The sequence below is a fragment of the Sabethes cyaneus genome, chromosome 2, assembly GCF_943734655.1.
Source record: "Sabethes cyaneus chromosome 2, idSabCyanKW18_F2, whole genome shotgun sequence".
NCBI classification, from domain to species: Eukaryota; Metazoa; Arthropoda; class Insecta; order Diptera; family Culicidae; genus Sabethes; species Sabethes cyaneus.
In genome coordinates, this window is record NC_071354.1 from 244,299,155 (window position 1) to 244,322,928 (window position 23,774).

At 41.3% G+C, this 23,774-nt stretch overlaps 1 protein-coding gene across 2 annotated transcripts in view; it reads right to left on the reverse strand.

The window, feature by feature from the left end:
• Positions 1 to 20,510, reverse strand: part of LOC128733978 (putative uncharacterized protein DDB_G0282129) — a 36,634-nt gene extending 16,124 nt beyond the window's left edge. The window contains exon 1 of one of the 2 annotated variants that reach the window (XM_053827912.1): positions 20,221 to 20,510. In XM_053827912.1, the coding sequence (XP_053683887.1) occupies positions 20,221 to 20,321 (101 nt within the window). In that variant the 5' untranslated portion in view covers positions 20,322 to 20,510. Of the gene's footprint in view, positions 1 to 5,272; positions 6,155 to 20,220 lie in introns of those variants that run through there. The other variant, XM_053827913.1, reaches the window with a different exon arrangement.
• Between the last annotated feature and the right edge of the window lie 3,264 nt (positions 20,511 to 23,774).

Consider the following 23,774-nt stretch of genomic DNA (forward strand, 5'->3'; position numbering starts at 1 on the left):
TTGGGGGTAGACAAAATCGAGAGATGACAAAATCGGAACATTACTGTATACAAACTGAAATAAAAAAAACGTAACAGAATATGAGAAAAAACGTGGAAAAGAAGTAAACGGGGAGAAAAAGAGGGAAAACGAGACAAGGGAATACGAAAACAAGAGAGACCAGAAAGGAAAAGAAGAATAGCGATAGAGAAGATAGAGAACCGATGTCGGAAACGAACGGAGACCATGGGAAAAAGACGTCAAACGAGATAAAAAATGAGAAAGATGGAACAAAATACGAGAAAATACGGGGCAGAAACGAAAAAAGAAAATACGGTTTAAAGTAAATAATAAAACGATAGAGAAAAAGACGAAAAACGGAATATAAAAAGGAAAAACCAGAGAGGATAAGGAAAATGGGAGCCAATACCAAACGCTAAAAGAAGTCACGACAAACACGAACAACAAAAAGGAAGGAAGATAAATAGAGCTAGAAAAGACGAAAATTGGAAACGAAAATAGAAGAAAAGGGAAAAGGAAAGACGAAAAACGGGAAACAAACACAAAAAAACGAGTGAAGGATGTGAGAAAAAACAGGACTGAATATAAGGAAAAAATGGAATAGAAATAGAATAGAAAAAATAGAACAATGAAACGGGAAAGGAAACATAGGACAGAAAAAAGCAAACCGAGCGAAAAAGAGCAAACAAAATGGAGCAAAGTGAGAGCAAAAATAATAGAAACACAACAGGAAAGGAGTAAAAACGGAACTAAAAATAGAAAAAAACGGGACTAAAACGGTAAAAGTGTGAGAGTCTAAGACAGAAATTGTCAATTCTAATTTCAAGCAAACTTAGTGTTTAATGCCGTGTCAATAACTGGTTTGAAGTAAACCTTCAAGTTCAAATTAGCCAAGGCATTGGTTTCAAAATGTCATTGGTTTTCAACTCAAAGATGTATTAAAAAGTTTCAAGGTCAAATTGTTCATTATAATTTCGGAATTTTAATCAAGTAAAGCTGCCGTATTTGGATTTTTTTGTATCACACTTGAGTACCCCTAACGTGGCGTAGCCGTGATTGCAACAAGACGGTGCAACATGCCATCGCATCGCACCTGCCAAACGTACGGTGAACGAATAATGTATAACTTATAACAATTTCCTTCATAAAAAAACCATATCTTCGAATATCGGCTAGGCGGTGCTGCTAGATAGAGTCAGTAGGATCATTGCACTAGCCCCGTGATTGTCCTGGACTCCAACAGCCGGCTGGGAAGTCGATAAAGAAGGGTCGACAGCGTTTTTTTGTTATTCTAGCATAACTGGAAATTTTGCTAAAAATCTATTTCAAATAAGTATTCCTATCTCAATAACCAAGCATCATAGAGTGATTTTTTTTATGAAAATGCGAGTAAATTCTTTACCTATCCAGAAAAAACATTATTGGAAAAAGTTTTCCACAAATTTTTTTTTTAAGGAAAAGTTGGAAAAATTGCGTTATAACTCTTTGAAGATTTTTAACATATTTTTGCTGCTTCGCCGAATCAAAAATCAGCCTTTAAAGGTAAAGATTATCAGAGTCCAGTTGCTTTTTTACTGATTTCAGTATTTGCTTGTTGCCACGTTTTGTTGAGAATAGAGTTGCTAGTAGTAGGTGGTAATAATCTATGAACAATTATGAAACGTAGAATCGCGTATCTATTTTTGCTGTGGAACTTGATCCGACAGTAATTCTATCACATAAAATGTTGTTAACGGTGAATTTTATTATCAGTGAATTTTATAAGTATATTATCGACACTACGACCTTTAATAGCGAAAATAATTGGTCAATTTCAAGCTCAAATGTTTACGTTGGCATCACTTCATATAAACGTCCGTTCCCTTGGCAACGTACAACAAACAACGACGGTCGCGAATTCGGAATTGCAATCGAAACGAAGTGAAGTTTTTCCTATCAATTCAAGTGAACAATTCGGGCAAAATAATTGTAATATCGCTCTAAATAACTGTTCGGGTGGTAAATTAAAGTTTTTTGTGCCTCAAATTAAGTTTCGCGAGTGATTTGACGACTGAAACGGCTGAAAAAATTAATGAAAATGAATGAAAAAATTTTTTCGCGACGGCGAAATAGTGAAAATATAGTGATGAATATTAATTGATCACTAATCTCAGTATTTGGTGCAATTAATGACCGAAAAAGTAACAGAACTTATAGAATGCAATGTTTAGCGCTTCGAGTTGCAAGATCTTATTACGGCTAGCAGGTTAGTTGAATTAATTTTATATTTTTATGATGGTTTCCGAGTCCATGGGAGCATGTTGGAACGCTGAAGAAGGGAAGGGAAGGGTGATATTCGGTATCATGCTGACTGCCATAAATGGACTCTGACGACCTTGTCGTTAGTGACCACAAATTTTACGATAGCGTTCCTGACTTATGGACAAAATCCATGAACCGCCGGTAATGTACCGTTATTAATCGTTAGCTATCTCGAAATTTTTAAATATTGTGTTGTTTTCATCAATACATCTATAAGCTGTACTCGTATGCAAACTATCATTGAGAACTTTTGGCCTAATGATATACGATAATTTTGAAAAATTCTCCTGGTCTCGTGATCTTCGTGATAAGCCGCATACGATTGACGTCTTGAAATGCAAAATGTGATCAAAAATCGGACTTCCCAGTTGTGAAGTTTCAACTAATCACGTTCTTGCGTTTGCGGTGCAAAAAATGAGACAAAACAAAGATGCTTCAATTGCCGTGAGGCTTATTTTTTACAACAATTCTTCAATTCCATCGTTTGCGTGACTCAGCCTTCGTTGCTGGGGTTCCTACGAAAATCTTCTGATGAAAGCTTTTGTATTTCAGAGACAATATAGCTCGTATGAAGGGCAAATTTTGGCAAATCCATTCGCTTCCCATCGTCAAAAAACAAGAATGCACCATCACACTGCTTCCATCAAAATTCTACACCGCCTCACCAGGCGAAAGCTTCACAGGCTTGGTGAGGACAATTTTCCGGATTTTATTTTTTCGGAAGAGTGACCTGCTTTTCAGATTTGAGTTCTTCGGATTTCTGTGCATAGGGTTACACGCTAGGCAAACTAGGAGGCACCAAAGGATTGACTGTGGACACTTTCATGTAACGTTTGGAGAAGATTTGGGATGGAATGTCTCAGGATATCCTGCCTGCCAGCTGTGCTATGCTGAGACCTTTTTTAAAAAATCAAAACTTTTGAATCACTAGACCGATTTTAAAAATTTTGATAGCGAATGAACTGTATGATGGCAAGCTTTTAAGACAAACTATAAACTCAATGAGTTTTCTTTGAAAAATATTGAATTGAAACCCAAACTTTTGCATAATTTCAAAATCATGTAAATTTGGTGTTTTCATGTTGTGATTTAGAAGATAAAATTTTTTGAAAAAATAGTCTCGATTATTTTTAGGACCACCCTAACTCATTAGGGGATGTCCTAAACGTAAAATAAAAAATGCTGATCTGAGATATAATTAATGAGGATCTGAAATCTTTTGAAATATTTCCAAAAGGAACATACCAAAACCAGAGCATGAAATTTGAAAAGGGCGCAGGTGACCCGGTTGATCAATTCAGGGTTGATATTTTAGTAACCTAAGTGAATATCATAACTTGCTCAAATCTTGTTTGAGCATCGCATCGCTATAGTAGAAAGCTTAATTCCCAATTGAACCACAGTCACCGAACTATCTATACGTCTCCCTTGTGTCGTGTGTCCAATCAGCAGCTGATAAAATTTACCCCCAAAAAGAAGACTAAGCAAGAATGTATAATCTAACCACGTCACAAACCTGTGCGTTTGGTTTTGTTTGCCGACCCGAGGAATGTAATTCCAAATCGTGACCTTGTTTGTAGGTACATTAGAATGGCAGACTTCGGAATGTCGCCAGGCACTGGTGCACTGGTGAAACCTTTGCAGGGAACGACATGGTCGACATGGTTGCGGTAAACGCACTTCCGCCGCAGAAACCGGATAGCGATAGGGGAAAACTTCTTTCTAACTCGACCCAATGTTGGAATGAAATGATCGCTTTCGGCATCGGCACCAAACGGGACCACGTGATTCGAGTCGCACTTGGGAAGTACAGTTTCCGACAGGGGGAACCGACTACCGAGCCTTGAGAATTTCGTAATCGCTGCCAAACGAACAAAAAAAAAATCCAACATGACGTGATGGCGTGCGGCGACAATGGCGGCGTCCACGACTACTGCTACGGAGATGGGCGCAACCCGTATCATGACATGCTACATTATGGCTGAGGCTGCCGCCGCCGCTCCGAGTAGTACTCTATTATCGTAGCAACTTGGCACACTGCGTCCGACCGACCGACCGACCGACTCTTCTTCGTTGCTGGCGTTGTTGTTGTTGTTTTTTTCTCGTCGTGGACTCGGTCGTAGTAGTCTCGTCGGGTTTTGTGGGGTTGGTTGCTACTCAGCGCAGCACACTCAACTGGCTGATGGTGATTGTGTGGAAGTTGTGGATGGGAATGTAGTAGGCACTGCCACTTGGAGAGCGACAAGGCGAACCAGCCGTGCTGCTCGTGCGGTGCTGTGGGGCGGTGTGCCAGCGCGCGGGTAGCGGGGTTGGTGTGTGGTTCACCAGAGTCGTCGGGCTAGCCAATGCGCACCAGAGCGTCAGCGTTCGATAGGGGACAGGACTGCGGAAGGCACCGGGTGAGGGTTTTGGCGAGGGTGGTGTGCGGTGTGCGGGGGGTATCGGTCAGGCAGGGCAGCGAAGAGGGTCTCGCGACGGTGGTTTGTGAACGATCATCGCTGCCCGCCATCGCCACCGACCGCGCGTTTCGCATCAACTGAACCACCACCAAAGTGGATGGAAAAAACCGAAATTGTGTGTGCGCCACCACCAGGGCAGGGCCAGCCAAACCAGCACAAAGACTGCTGGTGCCCGTTGGCGACCGAACAACGATCCGAAATAAGCCAGTTGTTACCCAGAGCGACGCAGTTGGCTTTCTTTGGCAGGCATTTTTTTTGTGCTCCCATCCTGCCTGCCTGGCAGATGGTCCTTTATTTGCCTTCCTTTTCGGCTCTTTGTTCTACGTTCCTACAATGGGTCGGATCATTCCCTCCGAGCTGGAAAAGCCTACCTACACGGGTGGGGATCTTCGAAAAAATTTTACAAACTGGTTCCTGTTTGAAATAAGGACGCACCGAAAAACTAAGCAACCCGTGCTACCTACTGCGGGTATGGAATGTCAAATGTCAAATGTCATACATAGTTTACTTACATATCAGGATCTCGAGGAAATCGAAAATACGATCTGGTGTTGGTCTGATTCAGCAATTGCCTATTACGGCAACCCATTACCAGACAATGACTTCCGGACATCTTTCCCATCGTGCTGCCTACTTTTTATTGTTATTTCGTAAGCACTTTAGCAACTAACTACCAATCGGTCTAACAGGATATTGGGAAAAACCAGCTCAAACTCCAAGGAATTTACGATGACACAGTTCTAGGTTCACACAATCGCTCTTCCTAATCTTTGTCGTCCGTCCACGACCAGCACACCACACTGACACACACTGAACCGTATGGCACACAAAATGTTGATGATATTCTTTCTTCTCGGCCGGACCAATCGAGAGGTAATTTTTTCTACTGCGGCTGTTCCGTATGCTACCGACCGACCGACCGACCGACCCAACTCACACACTGCCGACACTCACGTCGTCGTAGGCCCCGTGGGATATAGCTTCGCACAAAACCTACACCAATCGGGTACCTAAAGCAGAACTGCCTGCCTGACTGACTGACTGATACCGAACGACGGGGCCACCACCGTCAGCAGCGTTGCTGGCTGAGATGTGCGCGAATCAAGGACCTTTCGGGGTGTGTAGATAGACTGGTGTATATGCGCGCGCGGATTGGCACTCGTTGCTTAAATGCGTCTTTACTCGACCTGCTGCTGACACGGACTGAACCGCCGCTCGCTGTGGGGACCGAAAAGGCTGATGGAATGGAAGTGCATTTGGCGCTGGCTTACTAGGCAGGCTGGCTTACTGCTGTTGTTGGCTGGCTGGCTGGCTGGGTAGGCTGGCAGCTGGTAGGTAGTTCGACTCGATCCGCCGTGTGATGAGTCCAACCGGAGCGGAAGAGAGACCCACAGTAGAGTAAAGATGCGATGCACTCCGAACTGAGCGAGCCGCGACGGAAAGAGAAAAAGAGCGTAGAACGAACCTGCGGGAATGTGCTGAAAGTGAATTACGATGGCCAAGAAATGGCAAATACGGCGACAACTGAAAAACCCAACCAGCACGGGCATGGGCACCCTGCGCGAGGTATGACTCTGCCTGCCTAGGTTAGGCAGTCCGAGTTGATTAAACTTGCTTGCCGTTCAAGCAAGTGACTGATATGTGTTGTCGCGCACAAATTGTGGCTTTTCGAGTGCACAGCAGAGATAACACAACACGACACGAGAGAGAAAAATGCGGTACACAAAACAATCGTGCGGTTTCTTGTGTTTGTATACGTGGGAATGTTTGAGAGGGCTACCATCTCGGAGCCGCAGCCCGTTTGTGATAAGCCAAAGTGGTTTACCGCAGTTTTGCTTACCAGCCAGCAGCAGAGCGGTGGAAAAGATTTTTATCAATCACACCATTGACTGACAGAATGGTCCAGTTAATAAGCGCAGAGCGCAGGATTTTATGGGAAGTAATAGGAACCAATGTTGACAAAATATATGCTGTTATTGTTTACTAAACAACTGCTTTGTTGCCGAAACGCAAAAATACGAACGTGGTGTGCTAGATCGTCGCAACAAAAATCTCAAAATCAAGCGTTGAATCAATACTAGAGCTAGATGACACATGGAAAGTTTAAAGTAGAAAATTGACAACTTTTTTAAAGTCTTGTTTGCTTTACCTGCATCGATTCTAAGTTCTGAAATTGTCACAGTAATACAGTAAAAGAGCATACAGTGTCTAATCTACGTTGGTTTTTTTTTGTAGGTAAACAACTATATAAAATTTAGAATATAGATCACACTAGGTATAGAGAATCAGAACAAAACCATAATTAAAAAGGTTCAAAACACCATGCTAAGCAGGAAGATTACCCGTTGTTGGCCACGGTCGTTTTGTCCTGATAAGATTATATAGATGATCGTGCGAATGATTGCAAAAAAAAATCAGTACAAATACTAACAGTAGGCCAGTCACCACAGCATGGCTTACCTGACTCTGTCCCATGGTGTATTTTTTCGTCGGTAGCAAACGACCTAGGCAATGCTCATCCGTGAAAGAAGTCCGATACCTGCATTATTTACTAGGGAACTTCAAGGCCACTTCAGATCAACGGAGCACGATCTTTGTAACAAATTCATAGCGCAATTTAACTATTCTTTAAACTAGATTTAAATAACTATATAATTAGAGACACAATACTTGATAAAATCTACTTAGACCAAACAACTTCCGTTGGCAAGGAAACTTGGTGCACCAGGGCTGGCTTGGGACGTTTACATTTTACGAACAAAATTTGACATTTAATGTCGGTTCTGTCAACCAAAAGGAACCAAGCACCAATTTTCCAAAAATTAATGTGAAGGTCGTAAGGATCCAGTTGCAGTTTTTAGTGATTTCAGTACTTTCACAACGAAAACAGAGTTGCTAGTATGTAGTAGGTAATAATCTGTTATGAACAATTATGAAACGTAGAATCGCGTATCTATTTTTGCTGTTGAACGAGATCCGACAGTAATTCTATCACATAAAATGCTGTTTACGGTGAATTTGATTGTCAGTGAATTTTATAAGTATATTTTCGACACTCTACGATCGTTAATTAAATAGCGAAAATTATTGGTCAATTTCGTGCTCAACGTAAATATGACATCACCCCACATTTACACCCGTTTCCTTGGTAACGTATAACAACGACTGTCGCGGGTTCTGAATTGCAATCGAAACGAAATAAAGTTTTTCATATCAATTCAAGTGAACAGTTTGGGCAAAATCATTATAATATCTTACCAAATAACTGTTCGGGTGGTAAATTAAAGTTTTCTGCGTCTCAAGTTAAGTTCCGCGAGTGATGTGACGACTGGAACGGCCGAAAAAAAATTAATGAAAAATCGAAGGCGAAAAAGTGAAAATTTAGTGATATATTTTAATTGGGCACAAACCTCAGTATTTAGTGTAATTTATTCCCCAAAAACTAATAGAACCTATAGAATGCAATGTTTAGTGCTTCAAGTTGCAAGATATTGGACAAAGAACAGAGGTTCTAGAACATCAATTCTGTGAAACAGGAAAATCAAATTACATCCAACCAGTGCAAGCTAAAGACAAACCATAGCAGCTGTATCCTAAGCTTTCCCAGATTTTTCTGTTTTGGACAGCTCTTTAAACAGTCGTCCTCGGAATCTGAAGAGTAATGCAGTTCAACGACTGTTTTAAAGTTTCAGTATCTTTGGCTCGAGCAGCACGTTCCTCACAATCATGTGGAAGATTTGTGCCTTGCCCATCTTGCCCGTGTCATCATTTACCTGATGAGGACGGGAAGGAAAACAGGAGGAATAGGAAGGGGTGGATGAGGAATTTGGGCAAACACAAACATATACATACCAAGAGATTTTTGTGCCCCCGAGGGGATACTGCAATCCTTGGTAGTTAACTTATCAAAAGTACACGCCCTGGGGGGTATACTCATGATAAATAAGAGCTTACAGCTCAATACCGCTTTCGGTAAGAAACATCAAAATGTTTCGTAATTTTACTTTCCTAAAATCCGATTCATTTAAGACGTAGGATCCAAAGATCCTTTGACGCAATTGTGCTACTGCAGGACATTTGCAAATTAGGTGATATGGTGCAAAGATTGCAGCTTGAAAAACGGTGCAGTAACTACCCAACGAATAAGATTCCTCCAATTCCAGCTCACGGCAGTAAACACCAGCACCAGCGCGACCTTCGTACAAGGAACCATCGGTATAACAGACGACATAGTCGGAAATTTTCCTTTCCATGTAGTCTGACATCCACTCCTCTCTAGGAGGAAAGTCACTTGAGAAAGTCCTATACGGGAAAGTACGCATGAGCGTTACGTCGCTAGGAGCAAGGGCAAACTTATCCTCAGCAACAGTTTGCGACCACAATCGAGTATGACCAGTGGAATCGTCCACAGCTTTGTCTGGACAGTCACAACTTCCCCTCTCTGCCACCATACAAGACAACCATACGCCAGTATTGGTCTGACAACGACCGTATATAACCAGTGTATGTACTTGGGTTTAAGCCCCCAAGAGTTGCCAATTGCTCGTCTACATTGCCCAAAGGCCATGCACGATTTTTTAATTCGGAAATCAATATTTGTGGACCAGTCAAGCTTGGAGTTGAGAATCAACCCTACGTACTTTACTTCGTTCACAACATCAACATCCGAATCGTAAAAGCGCAGAGCGCGAGCTCCATTGGTATTTCAACGTCTTGAAAAAAAGACGATAGATGTTTTGCTCGGATTTACCGAAAGTGCAGTTTCTCGGCACCACGTTTCCACGACGCGTAGTGCCTGCTGCATTAAGTCAAATAATGTGCTTATGCACTTTCCAACTACTAGGATGAGATAGTCATCCGCAAAACCATATGACGGATAGCCTAGACCATTGAGTTTCCTCAGTAGGCCATCCGCCACAAGGTTCCATAAAAGAGGCGAGAGAAGGTGGCGACCTTGTGGACATCCACAAACACTTTGCTTCCAAATGCTTGCTTGCCGTAAGGACGAAAAAAGCAATCGGTTACTAAGCATTTGTTCTATCCACTTTATGATTATTGAAGCCACATTATGATAACGAGCAGCCTCCAAAATGGAAGCGAAAGATACGTTATCAAACGCGCCTTCAATATCCAAAAAAGTTCCTAAGCAAAATTCCTTTTGTGAAAAAGCAACCTTAATTTTATCCACCACATCATCTAATCTAATCTAATCTCACACTAACGCAGCCAATTCTGGAAGGCATCCTGGAAAATGACGATTACTTGAATCAATCATTTTTCTTGTCAACGGCCAGGCCAACTGCGCAGCATGTACCGCAGAGAGAATTCCAAGGAATCAAGTGGAACTAGAAAAAATACCTAATTCCATCAAACTCCTTGAAATCAAGGGAAGGAAGAAAGCGTGGACCTCCCGTACCAAACGCTTCCCATATACATAGATAATGATTTATTTACAGTCGTTGGGAGTATCTTTGCTAATAAGGGTTAAGTGATACTCCGGACCCCCAGGGATGAACTAATGGCATTTAGACCAGAAGCCAGGCTGCAATTGGCCAAGGATATAGCGCCTTATTTCGCTCTCTGAAAATAGATTAGTTTACCAAAAAATTAGTATAAATCATATAATACTTGAAATTAAAGTCGTGTGGTTTAATGGTTGCCTAAAACTACATTTGTAAGGTTAGGAACTGAAAACCGCACGACCCCGCACCTCCTAGCTTGGCTACTCAATTATACAAATTGAAGTATTTCCAGGTATGGCCACGTGGAGGCGCTAGGTAGGGGCTTGGGATGGCTAGAGCTATGTTGGGCGCTTCTTCCTAGTTGCCTTCCCCATTTCATACCCCTTAATTTTATCCACCACATCATGTAATAAAGTGGTTGTAGACTGAATGAGGAGGAACTTTTACTAAGCTTGTTTCGCGGATGTGGTGATCAACAATCCGCTCAAGTAATTTAAGCAAGAAAGACGTTAGACTGATTGGTCTAAAACTTTTTGCTTGCTCGTATGTACTTGATGTGTTTGAAGTACTTGAATCCTTTCTGCAGTAGAATAGGGTATATTCCATCTGGTCCAGGAGATTTGTATGGAGAGAAGCTGTTCACGGCCCACTCAATCGCTTCAGTTGTGACAAGTCTCCGAGCAAAAGCCCATGAGTCTAAGCCACCTAAAACGATTTCTCGATCGTTTCGAACTTCAGCTTCCACACAGCCCGGAAAGTGACTATAAAACAGACATTCCAGGATTTCATTGTCATTCGAACAGTATTCACTGTTCGAACTTCGAATGTTATTAACCTGATAATCTTTCGATGTTGACAGTATTTTATTAAGTCGACTTGCTTGAACCCAACTGAACTGTAAACCACATTCTTTCAGTTTCATTCAGCCAAAATGAATTGGGTATATATAGCAGAGTTAAAAACTAATAATTTCGATAATACATACTATATCTTTCACGGATATCGATAGCTTTAGGGCATTGAAGACACCTGTTTGTGATATCTGAGCGATAAAATTATGTATTAGGCTCGGTATAAATAGATAAATAGATGTGTCATTTAAAGAAATAAAAACAAGGCGGCTTCCTGAAGAGGAAATGCGAAGCTGAAGTTTTGGGTGCATTTAAAGGTTTTTGCAAAGACAAACTGAGCGGCTACATACATTATTGGGCCCTAGTTTTGGAGATTTGTAAACATGAAACGCTAGGAGGACGGTTTCCCCAAGCGTATTTCTGAAATATTTCTCGTAAATTCGGAAACACACCTGCAACAGGTGATACGTTGCTAGCTAAGAGATTGGAGCCACTGCCTTCGCAGTGTCTGAAGATGAAGTTTTTGAGGCTATTTGTAAACTGAAGCAATCCTCCTATAGCCCTGGCCCGGTTGGCTTTAATATTCAATTTCTCTATGAAGCCAGTAGTTTTCCAGTCGATGGTAGCAGTCTTTCATATTCCCGGTTTCCAAGAGGGGCGACAAGCGTAATGTAGAAAATAATCGAGGAAGTCGTTCTTTCACGTGAAAAACTATATATCCTCACAGCATGGATTTTCTTCCGGTAGATCAGATTCTACAAATTTGATCGATTTTATTTCTTCGTTTATACTGATCTGAAGGCAGCATTTGACCGAGTTGGGCGTGGTATTCTGTTAGCTGAGCTTGATAAATTGAAATGGCTAGCCTCCGGAGTGCCTCAGGGTAGCACTAGTGGACCTTTACCGTTTTCACTGTTTATCAATGGCATTATTCCAACTACTATCACCTCGATCATTCCAAGCAAAATGGACTGCCTGAGACCGCAAGAGCTGATCAAAATGTTTGCGGACCCGTCAATTGTAGCTATAAGATGATTAACATCCTCAAATAGTCAGTTATTAGTTTCTCCCATAAAAAACCTACATTGATTTATGACTACATCTGTGGCCAGCATCTGTATCATAGCAGTGTTGTAACCGATTTCGGCGTCGTGCTACATGATCAGTTAACTTTCCAACAGTTCTACGAAGCGATAATTAGCTAAGCTAATCGCCACCTCGAACTCATCATAAGAATTGGAAGAGTTTCGGGATCCGACTACATTGCGAAAACTTTACTCGTCACTGGTGCAATCAACGCTCGAATTAATTTGTGGTGGCATCCAGGGACACATCGTCCGGAGTGCATGTCGCACATTATCGTGGAGAAATCTGGAATTTTTCTACCGCTTTTTGGTTTGAACTTCCACTTCTGGTACGTGCCGGAAGCGTTAGCACTCCGTACACTCATTTTTAGAGTTTTTTAGGCAATAGAACTCACAGCTAATTGATTTTATACAGAAAAACCATTGCAGGGTGGTCACAGAACTTCTTGAAAAAAAATCCCGACTTTTTCCCGATCGGATTCAAGTTTTTCCCGACAGAAACTTCCTTCATTTTTCCGTTATAAAATAAAGGTAACATATGCTGTGTATATTGCAGTTTGCAGAGCAGAGCTAAGGGTCGAAACTATCACTCTACTATGAGTCTATGGAGTGCACTCGTCGATTCTGCCACGAAACAGAAGTGGTTCAAATAATGTAGTAGCCGAAAATCAGGTATCTTTATGGATAGCCTGGGCACGACTGGCTCGCAAGCCCACTAACTGTGCATCCAAATTAGTTTAAGAGTGCAGCACAACTAAGGGAACTTTCCCGCCAAAACAAAGTTTCATTATTCAGGGTGCCTGGACACTGCAGAAACGAGAGTAATAAGCTTGTTGACAGCCTAGCCAAACAAGGATCAGCTCAGACAGCAGTCCGTCAATGATACGCCAAGCTGAGGAGGGCTGTTAAGAAGTCTTGTAAGCAGGACTAGAGAGCCAGAGTCAAATATCTAGCTGATGAATGACGACGTTACTTTTTACAGCCTTCCGCTAGTGACAAGTTTTCGCAGGCTTCTGTCGTGCTCTGCAAAATATTTCAATTTTCGGCGTTTTCCTGGCAAAGCACAGAAGACGAATCGATTAGTCGAATGTTATCTTCGCCAAGTTTTGTGTGGCTTTTGCAATGCTTTGATGCTTTGCTCTGCCGGCGAGTGAGCATCAGTTTGGTTTCATCTTTCTTTTCCTGCCGAAGCTCTACCGAATGCATGCTCTCAAGGTCACGGGACAAATCGTTCCAGTCCATATAATTGCCTAACGCATATTCTCTTTGGGACACGGAGTAAATAGCCTCGTGTCTCCAGCGTGCGAAGAAAATATTAGCTCTGCTAGTCGTTTTCCGCCTTCTGCGCAAGATGAGTGGTCGTAAGAGTAAACAGTATTTAGGCATCGTTCGGAGGGAGAGGAAACGGTTGAACAGAAAACGAAAGCAATTGGATCGTTGTGAGAAGCAGATTACTCTGCCTCTGTATGCACAAGATGAGCAAAATGAAGCCTGGGCAAACCCATCTTTGTTAGCTCAGATGATGCATCAGCTTTTTAGCAATGTAATAGCAATAAGGAAACTGCAACTTTTCCGATGGACTGGATGCAGGGCATATTGGTCAAAATCACTAAGAAACTAACTAAATGCGGTAACTGGCGTAGCATCACGTTGCTTTGCATTACTCTCAAAGTACTCTGTAAGGTAATCCTCAACCGGATCCGAGAGAAAATCGACGCTGCTCTCCGGCAATAACAAACTAGATTCCCTGCCAATCGATATAAATTCTGACCTGTTTTCTTCTGGTACTTGTTGGTTTCGAGAAAGTATTCGACCGAAACATGAAAACATCTGGGGCGTACTAAGGCGTAGATGAGTTCCTGATAAAGTAGTATATCTCATTGTTTTAGTGCAAATTGCCTCCTGTCGGTCCCTATATGTGTTACTGCAGGAGTGACATAAGGCTACATATGTACTGTCACCGCAACTGCTCCTCGTTGTGATGGACGAGATTTTAATTAGAACCATTGACAGTTAACCAGACCGAGGTTTACCGTGGAGTCTTTTGACTTTGCCGCCCAGTTAGCTTCGAGGTACGATGCTGGTTCAACAAGTCAGTCGTCGTATGTTCGAATCTTGGCTAGGCGGTGCTTGCTAGATAGAGTCAGTAGGATTGTTACACTGGCCCCGTAATTTTCCTGTACTCTAACAGCCGGCTGCGAAGTCTATTGATATAGAAGGGTAATGTCTAAAGACCGTACCGTACCGTACCGATCCTAATACGAATTTTCAATTTAAACGTGAAATTCGTTCGATTGCCTGCAAGACGTGGTCCGTGTCGGTGGAGGCAACTGCAGGTCTTCGTTCTGCATCATTCAGGATTCGTGGTCTCACACTTGGATTTCCAATTAGGAACTCTATCGTCAATATCGCCACATAGAAACAGAGATTCGGAAGCGTAAGTGGAGAAGGATCTGATATATTTTGAGAAGAGGGGCAAACGAAATCGGCAGGAAGACACTCAATAGGAGAACAGAGGAAGCAGATCTACAAGCTACTGACGGCGTGGTCTTGCCTACTGTATTCAGATTATTATTGGAACCTAACCTGGCGACATGTGGCAGATGGCAGAAAACCATGGCAGATAACCGTCCACCAACCAGACTTGATACCTTTGTTCTGCCGAACCGCAAGCCAATGGACATGAACACATCAGTAATTAAGTCATCAGCAACCAGGTAAAAACGGGGAATATTACAATAATTCAAAATACTGGACGCAGTGGATCAGCCCCGCAACAGAAGAAGAAAGCTCTATTTATTACTAACCGTCTCCTCTCAGTTGGTCTCGTGATACGATACTGATCAAATAAGCCAGTCGTCGTATGATCGAATCTATCAAATTTGCTACACAGTAACAGTTGGCCACAAAGCATATCAAACACAACATTAGGAGGCCAAATCACTGACGAACTGACATGACACTGGCATTTCACTAATGACACATAAGATCTCACAAGCAAACGATCACTTGCTTGTAACCAGGTAGGCACAGTTGTTGTACTTTGCACATTTGCTTTTTGCTACCCGTTTTTTGATTTCAAACATCTCTCGTAAAAAAATCTACAGATCAAAGCTGACTACTTTAAGGTAAAAATATAAAGCACTTAACTTATACAAATTGTTATTCAATAAAAATTGTTATACGTGCGGAAAGAAGTATTAAAAAATTTTTAATCCAGTCCAGTATTTTGAATTATTGTTATATTCCCCGTTTTTATCTTGTTGCTCATGACTTAATTTCTGATGTGTTCATCCGTTGGCTTGTGGTTCGGCAGAACAAAGGGATCAAGTCCAGCGACGTTCCTTGAGACCAACTGGAAGGCTGTACCCTCCACACACCACTATTACGAAAAAGCTGATACAGAGAGTGCCATGCGGTCACAATTACAGACGGGTTTCAGTTCGTCTTTGCAGGTGGAGGAAATTCCTGGTACGAAGATTTCGTTTGAGGTCTAAAGATTCATGTGTTTCAGAATTGTAGGGGTTTCGACATGTCTGCCAGATTCTATCAAGGTATTCAACTTGATCATCTTTACGTAAATTCATGAATTCCCGATTTATAGCAATTTTCATCAAATTCCCGACTTTTTCCCGCATTTTTCCCGACAGGTTCCAATTCCCGACTTTTTCCCGCATTTCCCGCTTTTCCCGAGTCTGTAGCCACCCTGCCATTGGACCATGACCAATAATTTTTTGTTTGTGCCACGACTTTAAAAGTCAATTTCAAGGGAGGGGATGAAATTTTAAAGATAATTTAGAATGACATTATCCAAAAATTACATTAAAATGAAGCAAAAATAATACAAAAATTATATCAAAATAAAATGAAAATATTGTAAAAAGAACACTCTTCAAAAGCTCCAGGATTTTGCGAGTCATTGACGGGTTTGGAGAGATAAACCGTTTCGACTGTCTAGCAATAGAAGTGCCATTCCAATTTGATTCCACTTTCTTACATTCCCATATTTTTAGCTACATTTTTAAAGCAAAAGCCGCAGATGGGCTCCTGTGCTACAAATTGATGAGATTTGATCAGAGTCCTAACGAATCGTTTCCATCGATTCCACAGTTAGTACAAATTGACTTGGTTACCGCAATATAATTTTTGGAGTGATTGAATACATTCCCAGACATGTTTTGATGTGCATGTCGCCGACTTTAGAGCGTTTAGCGCTTCTTGGCTGTCGGCTCCCACTTTATTGCCCATTTTAGACCATCTGTGTAGAAAACAATCGAGCCTGAGCGAAGATCGGGATCATCATCAGTCGCCTGCGCTAAAATACACGAAATATTCGATTGAAATTGTATTTTTTGCCATCCTGTCATCATAAATGATAGTTTATAGAATACTAAAATGACCTGCAAGATCAGCTTCAAAGAGGTTAATAGACCTTTTGATCCTCATAGCATTGTTTTCAGCTTCTAATTGTATAAACTTATGCAATGATGGAAGCATATTAAGGTAAAGCATGCCTTCTCGATGGTCTGCTTCTTACTGCGTCTGATTTGGCAGTGTCTGAAAGTTTCAAGTGTTTCCTTCAATCTTATGTTATTTAATGTAAATTTTTTTCCCTTCTCGTAAATGGTATGATGAGTAGTGTTGATAGCATTAATATTAGGGCCCTGCCTACCACACCATCATGAAATCAAATTTAGTGCAATTTACATTCGGTCAGCGATGATAGAATTAAATTTTCCACGAACTATTACGACTGTATCATTTGCGAAGCCAATTATTTCGAAGTCTAAGACTGTCAACTTTTGAAGAAGATCATCAACCATTAAAGACCACAGTAAAGGTGATATTACGCCTCCTCGTGGGCACCCTTTTATTACTGCTCTAACGGTTAGAGTTGAGCGTCCAAGGTTGGCTGCCATCTCTCTCTTTTTAATAACATTTCGCTAATCCAGCGGATAATGGATATATCGAAACCACATTCGTCATAGCCGTAATCATTGAATTATGAGATGAATTATCAAATGCGCCGTCTATGTCAAGGAAGACAGCTAGTGAATTTTGTTTTTTTTTTGTTCGACAGACTTCGCAGCCAGCTATTAGAGTACAAAACAATTGTGGGGCTAGCGCGATCTTGTTAACTCTGACAGCTTTCCGTACCTTCAGTCCAAGGCCAGTCTCGTACCTCGAAATAAACTAGTAGTTCTGATTGTTTTAAATGGTTGGTTTCAATTATTATTATGATGCAATGAACGCAAACTATGCCATTTCAATACAGATTTTTTCCCAAATTCGAAATATAATTTCCTTCATTGGTTTTCTAAGACAAGTTTTATTTTGCTTAGGTTTGAAAGGGACTAAGTGAATGGAATAAAAACACACTTTTACTGCAAACGCAACACGTGCATCCAGCTTCTTCCGGGTGCTGGTTAGCCCTCACATCAAAAGCCATTCCCTCGAAGCCCATTTCAGACACGCACAACATGACGAAATCCTTCCAGTTCTAGAGAGCGTACATCCTGTAGCATCGTCAGCGATGATCCCTAATTCCTGCCAAGTTCCCCCATTTTTTTTTCTTTCTGTTTTTCAAACCCCTTCGGTTTCTGTGCGACGTACAGCAACCGGCCAGTGCCGCCCTACCTACCCCGGAGTACACAACAAGCGAAACCCGAGAGACAAAAATCAATTTCAACTTTCCTTCCCCCTTCTCCCTATACCTGACGGGCCGCATTTCACCCCGAACCGAACGGTACATTCCAGTTCGCTAGCACCGCTTGGCACACAGCATACGAAAGAACGCGGTGCCCAAACTTTGAGCACTGTCCCTTTTTTCGTCTCTCAGTTCCTACCCTCGTTTCGTCAACTCTGGCCACCGACAGAGCTACTGCCTGTTAGGTGTACGTACCTACATCCGCGTGTCTTCATGCACGCTTGCTTCGTTTCCGTTCGCCCCGGTCCAACCAAGCTGGCGATAACATTGGTCCCTGCCAGTGGGAAGTGGAAAGAAAGGGGATGGTAGAGGGGATTTCTGAGTTCTATACTTACACAGCATCATCCTTGGGAAAGCAGTACAGACTGCATGTAGGGCTCCGACTGTTCAAGCATCCGATGACCGAGCAGTAAGATGGAGGCATCTTTCCTGGATATTTTCGCCTCTGCTCTCGGTGTGTGCGTTTGTAGCTCCAAGATCAAATTTCCTACAGAAAAATCGCACGGATGTTGTGAAAGATTTCTACCTCCTACACTTCCACTGGGAGGTCATATTCCACGAACCACTCGGAAAACTGATGACTCAAGTTTTTCACTGACACTAGCCGCACCACCACACTGACTGGCACCGAATCGTTACCGAGGAGGTAGAAAAAAAATTGACGGAAAGAAAATCGGAACGCCACGAACTCAAGACTAACTGTCCTCGATTCTTCCCTCCGCGGTCTTCGCGTAATGCTACAAGCTCTGGCACTGTGGCAGCTGCCGTTCGATGGCTTCTTTCCCTTTGGCGTCTTTCACTTAGTTCTCTTCGAATTCTTGCACCTCACACTCGCTCGCTAAACTAAAAACTGCCGACCGACCGAACCGACTGCCTGCGACTTGAACTGAGGAATCAGTTCCACGAAAAGAGGTCCACTTCACTCTCGAGATTTCCTTCTCTTTTCTTTTCGCCAGAAGACGAGTGCCAATGTGGAAAATTTTTTCACGCTTTCTAGGTCGAACCAGCTTTTCACCGAAAATCCGTCGTTTTGCAACCGTATTCTGAAGGATGCCGATTTTGTACGTTAAATATCGTTACCTTATTGGAAGATCGGAATAGTTTGCTCACTATTTTTGCCACATTTAGCACGATCGTTCAGGCAATTTTCCACCGAAATGAAACATATCTGATTATCTGCCACTAAAGATCCACACGCCAAGAGTTTCACGGGACTTTTAAAGATCTTTCCTTTTGCCCTCTTTTTCTTGTTTATTATGTCAAAAACTCTCTCCTCTCCTGCTGGCTTTTCGCTCTCGCACATCGTGTGATGTGCTTTTATTCTTCAAGATATCTAATCCCAGTAGGTATTGCTTGGGCTTCAACATTTTGAACATTTTTCGTTTACTTTGAAGAAATGTACTTAATAAACGTCAATAATTCAGTGATTTTCTTGGTGATTTTAATTCTTTGGTAAACGTAACACACGCAATTCTAGTTCTGCTTGTTAGAAAAAGGTGAAATAGCAAACAAAATATGTTTTTCGTTTGTTCGTACCTTTTAGATGTTCAATATTGACATCCTCTTCATCCCATCCGATTCCACCTCTTTTGGGTGGGTTTAGTACAGAAAAGCAGCACCGGTGGCGGCCAGCAGACCAAAACAAATTGATGACCGGCGAGAGAAAACACTAAAACAGGGATGCGCGGATAATCTGCTGAGAGCGCGGACTAACGGGACATGGGAAAATTGAAGCTGCCAGGGTGAGTTGGTTAATGTTTGTTTTGAAAAGTTTTGTTCATTTCTGTTGATCCGTTTTATTTCAATTTAATTAGTTAATAAGCGCTTTTTTCGCGTGGTCTTAAAAAATGGTTATATTTGAAGGGTGAAAGTAACAAAGCAAAAATAGAATATGCACAGTCCAGCTAATATTTTGCGAAAATATGTAAATGCCACAAACTATTTTCAATCGCCATCAAGTAAACAAACATACGGGAAAGAGTTGGTCACACAAAATACCACTCGACCTTACTTTTTCACCGCCTTCTGCACACAATCTCACGTTATGCCTATCTTTCTCTCACACTCTCTCTCTCCCTTCTGAAGTGAAAAAGCTCTCATACAGCATCAGCAAATTTTGCACGAATAAAAAATCATGAAAGTGAGATTGTTTTTATTCGATTACTCTTCGTTCGATCTTTCGCAATAAAGCAAAGCATACGTGACGTCACACTTTTGCGCCGGTTCAGCATGGCCATTTGATGGAAAATTTAGCAAAAAAAAACAAAATCAAAACAAACCCTCTTTATAAAGCCCATCACTGTACAGAATGAGAATGTTACACGTCAGTAAAATTACGAGGAACTAAGTACTTACGTGTCATGATCTTTGGGAAAGCGATGAAACGAAAGATTGTGAATGTTGGGGCCTTCAACTTTATTGTTGCAACCAGCCACTTGGCACTTTCCACAAACCATTTCGGAATCACATCGGGGGTTTTTACACTAGCGAAACGGTACTTTGAGCGACGACCTGCAGCGGAAAAACGCGGCGAACAAATTGCTACTTCATTGGTACAATAATGTAAGTTAAATAAGTTTCAAATGTGAAGGCACTTATTTCCTGGCGTATTTTTTACGCAGATCAGCAGTTCAACATCGGTGTACTCACTGCGAACTTTCGCTGTCACGTTCTCGGTTCTCGAGTGCGAGCGAAAGCTTTCGATGGCTTATCTTTTAGTACAGAGCTGATTGAAACATTGAAAGCTTTGTGAAACGTCAAATCTAGAGATAGCTTACAGTAGAGTGGTAGGAAATATTATGCAGATATTTGAAATCCTTTTAAAGGCGCAATGCGCCCACTTCATGAATTTATTGTTTTGATTTGACGAAAACAAACTTTTTGAAAACATATCAAATTGGCGTGAATTCTAAACGTCCGGATTGTAGAAGAGGAAATTGGCTCGGAAGTTACGACTTAAACTATCTATTTTGGGTGCTGAAGAGAGGTAAATTACTTATGAGTTAACTTAAAGTTAAAAGTTAACTTGGACATTTCTGCCGAATTATCACCGCTAGCTCCCACACTGGCTCCGTACGCTGCGTATTCCTTCACTTTTGGTTTGGCTTCTAACTCAGGTCTAAGGTGTGACTAAATAGCGGCCAACAAAGTGTTGAATTCTTTCTTATCTCGGCTTTGATTCCGAGTAGATACCACTTCCGATTAGGGCTGTCGGTATTGGGTGCTTTTTATGAAAACCGGTATTTCGGTATTCGCGTAGAAAATACCGGTAATACCGGTATAATACCGGTATTGGTAGATTATTCGAAATCAACAGGGTTGTTGATGTTTTTCAATAAATTACTTCATTTTCAAACTTTAGCTACAGTATTGTTGCTTAGGAAAGTAAAATTTAAGCAGATAGGATACGCTGAGCGATTTATTTCCCCTGCTAAAACTGATATTGTTGCCACCTCTTTTAACAATTGAAAAAACTTCCGCTTTCATCGAAGTCTGCCGAATGGCTCCATGTGCATCAAGATTTTGTCTTTCATTTCTTCAAATTTATAATAGAGAAATCCGCATTTAACTATTTTCAAAAACCCCGGTCTTGTAGCTTCTAGCATAATAAATGCCCCGGTCTTCTACATTCTCTCCACAAATTTTTCCTCCATCTCTTCAGCATTAATACCAAATTGTTTTTCTACGACTTGTACAATCTTCTATCAAACTTAGTTCCAATAAGGAAGGAAGAGACTAGAAAATACCAAGATATTAGAAAATACCGGAAATATCGGTTTTTTGCCTTTCCAAAACCGGTATTTCGGTATCCAAAAATTGGTCGGTATTACCGGTACTACCGGTTAGACAGCCCTACTTCCGATGCAGTTTTCCCTTAGCCGACAGTTTCTTCCGCTTTAGAGGTAGGCATCTTTAAACGTAGAACCGGATGATCTCGATGGTTTTGTTGGAGGACCTTCAGAATAGAGCTTTGGATCTAGACAATGACTACCAAATTTTAGGTTCTGCTTATTAGTGAATTATATCAATTCGGTACATCTATGGATCTAAATGCTAAATCCATGTCGCTTTAATCCTCCTCCATGCCATTCGCGGATTCATCGTTGGAAGATCCCATATTGTTAAATATGCTTTTTGTAATCAGATGATTTTTACAGGCCAATATAGCTGCCTGTAGGTAACAATATTCGGCCAGAAGAACGTCTTTATGGCTTTCACTCAGTGGTATACATGCTAACTCCTCAACCAGCCGAAAACTAGAAACTACGACATACAGAATGTTGTGGAATATCTTCTTACATTCCTTTAAGTCTGCTTCGGGTTCAACGAAAGCGTCAGTATGTGTCAGCTGGGCCTAGTTTTTTAATGACCCACCGGTTCGGAGTCCCATCCACCGGGAAACCCGAGCAGTTAATAAGGGCTTCTTCACCTACTTCTTTCAGGTAAAATTTGGAAACGTTTTTCATTCTGTATCGCTTTTGATTTACTACCGCTTTTAGTGTCCGGTAATCCACGTTCACAAGCTTTTGTTTTTTCGGATCTGATGCTTTTGTAGCCGATGTTCCTAGATCTCTTCCGGCAAGTTGAATTACTTCTGCCAGAGCAAGAATTTTGTGTTTCTTTCGTTCCAGTCTTCATTCTCATTTAATGCTAACGATACAACCGGTAGAACCCAGTAAACCATTTGGTTTGTATATCTCGATTGCAACTGAGGTATACGAAATCATATCTGAACGAAAAAGTTATATTTCACGCCATATAAGAACATATATGTACCAAAGCGGAGGCGAAATACGTGCGAAAATTTTGACAACTATTTGTAATTCTATTTTGCGCAGTTTTTATAACGCAACTAAATACTCCTAAATATATGATTAAGATATAATCAAATATTGCAATTGTCTATCCTGCTTTATAATTCACAGTCATGAATTGTATATGAAGACACGCACGACTGCAAAGCAACTTATTGTTCACTTCGATTTGACATACTCTAATCATTATACAATTCCAATGTGAAATTGACATGGAAACGATTTAATGTGAACTTTCTATTACGATTTTGTGTTATCTGGGAATTCAGCAGGCATTTCTTTCTTTTGCTGCTTAAGAAAGTGATGAACCAAATTCCATTTTTTGACGTAGGACTACGTCTTTGTTTACCCGCGACAATGATCCCAATCATGACGCATTCATCCAAAATAATGGCAGTTCAAAAGCAACTGTTTAAAGAGCCATTTTGGATGCTACAATTTTATAGGTGAAATAAAATCAATAAAAAGCTCGTCGAATGCCAAGGCCGGTTTCTATCTACCGTTACATTGCATACTCAATGCAAGTCGGATCAGTGGAACAAGGGTTTTGGCAGTTTTGCTGTAGGTCCAATGTTTAGTCTGATGTTTAGCCAAAGATAAATCCCCAAAGGCGTTCATCAATCCTTATATTTGACAAAAATGGTTTCTATTTCATTTTTTTAATTTATCGCGAACTTTTTTTAAGCGACCAAAATATAGACGAGTAGCTTATCTGCAGTTTCCTGCTGCACGAAAATTCTAAATAAAATGCTTTTATGTCATTAGTATCCAACATTATATCCAACTCCGGCTGAGTATAGCTTGAAGCATAAACAGTAAAGTTGTTCATCTAGGCGTAAAACCGCCGTTGATCGCTTCATAAGCTTTTGGAATTTTTATCACCATACTTTGCGGAGCTGCTTGATGGAAAATTTTGCATTGCCCAGGGATTACAGTCGACCTGATAGACCTCGAAACGCCATTTTCACTCCTATTCTGTATTTCGAACGGATTGGTATTTCGATCGAAAGTGCATGGTATTCTTCATTCCGACAACAAAATCAAATGGGCAAAACAACTTCGAAGTTGAACGAAATAAAGATCCGTTCGAAATAC